Raw genomic sequence first — 8406 nt, 5'->3', positions numbered from 1 at the left:
GTGAAGCATTGGATATTGTGCAAGATACTGAATTTGGCACAGGTACAATGGACAGATTTCCAGACATCACAGATAGAGAAGATAACAGCTCTACCACAGGATTTAATTAGGAGTCTAAGGTCACCAAATGGGTATCTCTTAGGAGTTCACAACCAGAATTAAGTTCATTATCACTGATATATGTAATGAAATTTATTGTTTGTGGCATTAGTACAGTGTAAGATACTAAAAAATCAAGTTATAATAAATAAGAACAATGCAGTAATGTTCATGATTTCATGGACTGTTCGGAAATTTGATGGCGGGGAGGAAGAAGCTGTTCCTAAAACACTGAGTGTACATCTTCAGGTTCCCGTATTTCCTCCTTGATGGTAGTAATGAGAAGAGGGCATGTCTTGGGTGGAGGGGGTCCTTAATGATGGATGCCACCTTCTTGAGGCACCGCCTTCTGAAGCTGCCCTTGATGGTAGTAACACCACTGGCTATGATGGAGCTGGCTGACTCTACAACCCTCTACATCCTCTTTTGATCTTGTGCATTGGAGCCTCCATAGCAGGCGGTGATGCAACCAGTCAGACCGATCTCCACAATACACCTTTAGAAATTTGCTACAGTCTTTGTCGACATTTCAAATCTACTCAAATTCCTAATGAGGTATAGCTGCTGGCAATGCTGCTTCATGATGGTGTAAGTATGTTGGACCTAGGTTAGGTCCTCTGAGATACGGACAACCAGAAATTTGAAGCTGCTCACTCTTTCCACTGCTAACCCCTCAACGAGGACTGGTGTGTGTTCTCCTAACTTAAGACCATAATCAATTCTTTCATGTTATTAGCGTTGTATGTAAGGTGGTTGTTGCAATACCACTGAACCAGCTGATTGATCTCTCTCCTGTATGCCTCTTGTCACCATCTGGGACTTCACCAACTATAAGAGATTTCTATGATATAATTGAATAGGTGTTTAATACAGTTCTTTTAACAAACTATAGAGTTATTATAGCTGTTTTGAAATAGAAAAAAAAATTTAATTCTGAGACACTAAACAGATTTTAATCAAAATTCCTCTATTAGATTTTAAAATGTTCATTCTTTGTCTTCATTTCAACAAAATAACCTTTTTCTTCTCCTCTCTAGTAAAACCTAGAGCACATTTATTTTTAAAGATTATTGAAATAATTATTATTGATGAAAGGTGCAGGTGATTCTCTATACAGCACCCTATGCTGGAATTAAATCAGTGTGCAGCAATGGTGGACTGGAAGAAAGGAAGGTATTATGAGGTTTATATTTGATGGAGTATCTTTTGACTACAATTGAGGATTTGCAAGTTTGTCACTGTATTGATACCAGCATCTTGTGAAATTAGAGATAATTTTTTTTTACCCTTCTGTCCTGTCTGCTCCTAGTTTAGCAGGATTAAACTAAGCACGCTAAGTTTATTAATGATTTTCCATCATTTGCTTAATATCGGATACTTGTCGATATTACACCACTGTTGTTTAAACTCCTGGGAATGCTTGGATGTGAAGTGTGCTCTGCTTAGCAAGAGGTCAGTAAGAGATCCTTTTCTCATCAAATGAATAACAAAGAATAGATTTGATTTTACAAGTAAAGCTTTGCTTTCAGCTTTCATTTGACTGTATAAGGGATTTCAGAACAGGAATGAATCACCAAAAAATATAGAACTAATAAAGAAAAAGATATAATTTTAGAATGAGCTTTAAAGAATATAGAAGTTGTATTTTGACCTTTAAATAACTTTATGACTTATAAAGATTCATTCAAATTTAAATAATAATTTATAAATTTCATTATATTAAATTAAAATTTAAAGTTAAATATTTAAATTCAAGTATTCCATGAAAGCACGTTACTGAAATTGAACCTAGACAAAGCCAATATATTAATCTGATTAATTAGAAAAAAAGTTTGCAGAGTATAAAATCCACAAACTCTTCCTGACGATATCAGACCTACTGACTTTTATTCGTTTCTCCTTCCACCTGTCTGTTTCATTCAATCTTGAAACAGTCTTTACTAAGTTTTCAAGAGGTTCTCCCTTTTTTTTTGTTAAACTATTAAAGGTCACATTTTGATTAGACCAGGTTAGATAATTTTCATTTCACTAAAATATTCTAACCTGTATCGAATTAAAATATCAAATTTAATCAAAGGCCTAATCCAAATCAATAAGTCCTTATATCTGTACATCGTGCAGTTAACATCCCAGAACACTGAATTTTTCACAGAGCGCCTCAGTGTTTGCACAGCCACACCACAGCCTTTTCTTGGATCATCCAGGCACAAGACAGTTTATTGAAGATACTCTAGACAAACACCTCGAGTTATCTTCATCTTTTCCTTAGTTATTGCCCACTAATGTCTTCTAATTTGCTCACTCCATTCTGTGCCACACTGAGTTGATGTGTATTTAATGGGAAGATTCTTGGAGGAATTTGATTTCATAAGTAAACAACAAAAACAACTTTACAGCTGCACGCCAGGAATTCCTCATTAAAACATTGTTTTGGGGATTGGAGACAGTTTCCTAGGAAAGCTTTAAAATTTTATGAATGATCAGAATTGAATCACATGCTTAAGTATACACATTCTGATAGCTAGAACCTACAAATAATTATTTTCTCAGCTGTAGCAATGTAGCAGTAAAGATGCATTTTATTACAGTATTATAGAATCATGCACATTTTGAAGGGTATAAATCAAAAAGGTTAAATACCTTATTAAAGAAACAACTTATGTATCTGTAACTGTTAAGCTAATGTAATTGTGTAACTCTTAAGGCTTTTCATGGTCCTTGAAAAGACTGGAAAGATACATATTAAGATTAATTAGTCAAAAGTCAATCTTCATTACTGCTTTCATGCTATAGTTTAAGATAATTCATAAATAGTTGAGAAGAATGGTATCTGTTGAGGTATCATGAAATTATTTGCAAAATTAAGAGAAAAAAGAAAGAGGAAGCTTCAACAAATTCAACAGGTTAATTTAACGCTGGGAGAAATATCTCCAAAGATTTTTCAAATCAGCTACGTAGTCTATGTATGATGATTTGTGGCTATATATTATAATAACAGGCAATATATCAACCATGAAAGAATTTTTAAAAAAATAATAACTGGACATCTGGTGCTAAAGGGAGTGCAGTTTGAGGTTAGTGGGCACTGGGCGAAAAGACTGTTGAATTGTGTATAAGAATATAGCATGGTAACCATGGGAGCATATAAGCAGTGTAGCTATGGTTACAAATATAAATTCAGATAAAAAGATCACGTGACTAGTGGCTGATTGATGGGGACTATATCAACCCACTTCTGAGCAGGTTGCCTACAATATTCTAAGAAGCCTTCTACAGGGGGCTCTGCAGTCTTTCTTCACACCATCCTGCCTCATCAGGTACTGAAATCACAGATGTAAGTACAGCCCTTCTCAGAAAGGAGCTGTTACTAATGCGGTGGATCATATTTTAAGGTAGGATAATGACTTAGAAAATTATTGTTTTCTCAAGTATAAGTTTGAAAGAAACAAATTATAACTCTTTTGTTTTAAGCCAAGTTTATGCTTTAGAATTTTGAAAATTTAGATAAAATTAGCTCTGTGATTATCAGTACCAGCTTAATTTGAACATTACATGGTGTTTGTAAAGCAAAAAGGATGACCATTGGGGATGATTAACATTTCCAGATGTGGTGGGATTTGATCTCAGTGCAGAAAGAAGTTGATAATCAGGATTATTAACTGACTTAATTTGTATTTGTTTTAAATATGATTAAATCAACTGTCAATAATACAGTATGTAGTGCCTGAAAATGATAGTATGCTAAAGTTATTATTTTGGATCATATACAAATCATATATATGTTTGATATAATAGTTGACTAATTTTTCATATATTATAGAAAGCATCAATCATAAATTCACATTCGTAAACCAGAAACAGAACAATTGCACTGAACATTTCAAAGGGATAAAATAACTCAGCTGAAGATGAAGTTAGAATATTTTTTATATATTATGTTATTGGCACAAGTAACTATTTAATTCATCCACCTGATAAATGTATAATATTTCTTCAAGAAAAAAATATGATAATAAAATGGATTGCAAAATCATAAGGACTGAAAAGTTCTGAAAGTTAATTGTTCTGTAGAGCTTTAAAAATTGAATCATTCTTAAGTTATTTGCAAGGAATTAAGTTCTCATGCTTTTTTTAAAAAAAGATGAAGGCCTTCTAAAAGCTTGTTTTTAATTCTATTTGGTCTTAAATAATCAGCCTGCATTTTCTATGTTTTCTAACAATTTTGAGATGGTGATAATAGAGCTTTTGATAGATTACATGGGAGAGTGTAAATAATCAAACCACTTTATCTTTCAGCACATTAATACTCTGTCTTGTTCCAGAAGCATCGTCATCCAAGTTAAACCCTGTATCTCTTAAGCTTGGGGAACAAGACATATCTTTCCACTATGAAAAATGTGAGTACGTTTCTGATGTCCACTAATAGCTCCCTGGCAAATCCAGCTTCAGCTGGGATGGACTTGGTTTACAAATCCACAGAGTACAAGGCTGCCTCAGTGCTGTTGGTTTCGACAATATGTGGAACTGGAATCATCGGGAATATTATGGTGGTGCTGGTAGTCATGACCACCAGGCGCATGAGAACTCCAACTAACTATTACCTGGTCAGTCTTGCCATGGCTGATCTGATGGTCCTAGTGGCAGCAGGTTTACCTAATATTTCTGACAGTCTGATTGATGAGTGGATCTATGGGCATGTAGGCTGCATGGGTATCACCTACCTACAATACCTGGGCATCAATGCATCATCATGTTCCATTACAGCATTCACTGTGGAACGATACATCGCCATCTGCCACCCAATGAAAGCACAGTCCCTATGCACAGTCTCCAGAGCCAAGAAAATCGTAACGTTTCTTTGGGTAATTACCTCCTTCTATTGCATGCTGTGGTTTTTCTTGGTAGATCTCAACATCAACAGCAGGCAGAACGCTGAATGTGGCTACAAAGTCTCCAGGAATCTGTACTTGCCCATCTACTTCATTGATTTCACCATCTTCTATGTGATCCCTTTGATTGTGGCCTCAGTGCTGTACAGTCTGATTGGCCGGGTCCTGTTCCTCAGTCCCATTCCAAGCCAAGTTAATACAGGCCCTGAGCAACGGAACGAGCGTCGTGGGTCAGAGCAAATCGGCTCCCACACTGCTAGCCGAACAAGCAAGGGATCGATCTCATCCAGGAAGCAGGTAAAGCTGGGAGAACTGGGAAAATTCTGGTTTAGATTTAGTAAAGTGGAAAGAACTAGCTTTAGTTATGGCCGTCAACGAGGATGGGAGGCAGATGAAGACAGACAGGATAGAGTGTCAGGAAAACTGCCAGAAGGTTGGTGGACAATAAAGAAGGACTAGTACCAGCAAGTGTGGTGATTTTACAAGAATTGCAGTACTGTGCAAAAGTCTTAGGCACATATATAAGATTTTTTGCACAGTACTGTATTTGTCAACATGGAGCAGAGGGTGAGCTTGTAACTCTGGCGGGAGCAAAGGATGTTGGAATAGTGAGGGTGGAGTGCCGCAGGAGTGGTCTGGGACAGGTGGCAGAGGAGGAGTGGCGGGGTGAGGGTTGGCATGGGTGCAGACACACCCGGCCCTAAGATGCCAGGCAAGCTCATTTGATTTCAAACAGCTGGTTTATTGATAAACCTTTCCCTTTTCCCATCCATGGTTTTCCTCTCACTGTCCCCTTCCCACTCTCAATCCATAACAGGGACCCATATCAGAATCAGGTTTATCATCACTCCCATGTCATGGGGTTTTTTTTCACCAGCAATACAGTGCAATACATAACATTACTACAGTACTATGCAAAAGTTTTAGGCACCCTTGTTATATATAGATGTGCCAAAGACTTTTGCACAATACTCTATGTCATACAAAAGCTGTAAGAAGGGAAACAATAAAATATGAGGGCAAACAAGCCAATAATATAAAGCAGGGTAATGTTTTTTTCAGTTATATAAAGAACAAAAGAGAGGTAAGAGTTGATATTGGACCACTGGAAAATGGATTCTGGTGAGATAGTAATGGGGGAAAAAGAAATGGCAAATGAACTTGATAAATACTTTGCTTCAGTCTTTACTGTGGAAAACTGTGATTGAATGGTGGAGCGGACTCGATGGGCCGAATGGCCTACTTCTGCTCCTATGTCTTATGGTCTTATGGTCTTATGGAAGGTTTTCCCATTAAGATCTGTTCTTCATCAGCTCCGAGTTTTAAATTTTTGGGTTTTATCAAATTACCTCCATTCTGTGAGCAAAAGGTCCCAACTCAGTAAGTGCTAAACATAATTGTAGATTCTGTTACTGTTTTTCTAGTTTGAATTAAGTTCTAATTTTTGAGTGAATTTTAGTGCCAACAAGATGCAAATTGTTCCTGATAGAAAATGAAACTAGGGTGTAATATGCAACAGTAAAAATGAACAGAATATTTTGGAGGATTTTGGGAGAATCTGTCTGTTGCCTCATGTTTGCTTGGAGATGAAATAGTTTTAAATTAAAATCAAACATCCATATAAAAATAGATAGGGTCAATGCTGATTACCACACAGCTGTTTACATTAATCTAATTTACCAACATTAGACCTGTTGCCTACCATACCTTAATAAATCAAGTGTTCATCCAGTTGCTTCTTAAATGAGCAGGAATTTCTGATGGTCCTAATAGCTGCAGGATTACCTTATATTTCTAGCAATCCAACTGAGGAGTGGATCTGTAGGCATGTAGGCCACAGATGGCTGTAGAGGCCAAGTCATTGGATATATTTAAAACGGAGGTTGATAAGGTCTTGATCAGTAAAGTGCACCAAAGGTTACAGAGTAGAAGCAGGGGAATGGGGTTGAGAGGAAAACAAATCAGCCATGATTAAATGGTAGAGCAGACTTGATGGGTCAAATAGTCTAATTTTACTTTTATGATTTATGCTCTTATGGTATTATGGTCATATATGTTGTGAGAGTGCATATTTCTAAGGGAGCGCGACATTATCCTCTGTGAAAAGTACTTAAAGTTTTCACCTGTTCACTTCTGAATTATTTGGGTCTTTACATTATTTAGAAATTAAAAAATATCCTTTCTCTATCTGCTTGTTGGGTATCCAATCTCCATTGGTTTATTCGACATCACCTCTAAAATCAGGAAGCTGCGTTGTAGGAAACTGACATTATATTAGTTAATTAGAATTCCAATTACTCTGCCTTGCTTCAGAATAATGGAAGAATAGACTGTTTTACATGCCAGGAGATTCACAAATTTCCACTGGTTAAAGCTTCAGTCACCTTCCTGTCCTTTTTGCCCAGCTTAAGATAGTCAAAAGGAAGCACAGCATTAAAAAATCACCATTATGTTCCTGATTGGGGACAGAAAATGATGGAAAGCAAACTAATTAGTGTTGAAATCTTAATTAAAAAATCATTTTCAAATGATTACATTGAATTGAAATTCAATTAAGCCCTGCTCAAAGAGGTTTATAATGGATGGAAATTAGTGCTGCTTAATATCCAGTTCGTGTAATTTAAGGAAGAGCAGAATGTGCATTCTGAAAGAAAATATATTCAAGATAATTTTAAATGTCTCAACTGAATGTCTGGATTTTGCTTCACTACAGGTCACTAAAATGCTTGTTGTGGTTGTTATTCTGTTTGCTGTACTCTGGATGCCATACAGAACAATAGTCGTCGTCAATTCCTTCATGGACAAGCAATTCGACAATGTTTGGTTCCTCTTATTCTGCAGGCTATGCATCTATACCAACAGTGCTATCAATCCTATCATTTATAATCTCATGTCTCAGAAATTCAGATCCGCTTTCAAAAGACTGAGCAACTGTAGCCAAGCTAACACACAGCAGCGACCACTGTACACAACTCCTCTTAGTTACAGTGCGATGCAGAATACGGTCAAAGTTAATGGCAAGCAACACGGTGAAAAGCAGGATGATCGGGGGAAAAGTGACAACATAAAAATGGAATCTACTTCATCTACAATAGAAGATCAGATATACTCCAGTGTTTAAATTAAGACCTGTATTTAAACTAATTTGTTTCAAGTTTAACAGAGTTGGCGAAAGGAGAGAAACTCTGCTCTGACAACACTCAAGCACATCAGCAGTGCTTGTACTTTGTCATGAATACACTTTGAAGACTTCATACAAATTACCATATTTAGAAATCAGTTGACACAATTTTAGTTCCTAGAATTCTCCACTGAACAACTTTGCAACTTTAGCTGGAAAGGTTTTGCTCTCGGTTTGAGAACCAGGAGCAGCTGATTGGGACATTCCACCTTTTAGCATGCTAATTATCCTGAGTGG

At 36.5% G+C, this 8406-nt stretch overlaps 1 protein-coding gene across 1 annotated transcript; it reads left to right on the top strand.

Annotated features, from left to right (window-relative positions):
• Nucleotides 1–4487: 4487 nt before the first annotated feature.
• On the top strand, nucleotides 4488–8109 carry LOC140210191 (thyrotropin-releasing hormone receptor-like). Its single transcript, XM_072279067.1, has 2 exons — nucleotides 4488–5285; nucleotides 7702–8109. Exons 1-2 carry the CDS (start codon nucleotides 4488–4490, stop codon nucleotides 8107–8109), a joined length of 1206 nt encoding a protein of 401 aa, XP_072135168.1.
• The last annotated feature ends 297 nt before the right edge of the window (nucleotides 8110–8406 follow it).

Source organism: Mobula birostris, chromosome 15 (genome assembly GCF_030028105.1).
Source record: "Mobula birostris isolate sMobBir1 chromosome 15, sMobBir1.hap1, whole genome shotgun sequence".
NCBI lineage: Eukaryota > Metazoa > Chordata > Chondrichthyes > Myliobatiformes > Myliobatidae > Mobula > Mobula birostris.
This window is presented reverse-complemented; position numbering and strand designations above follow the sequence as displayed.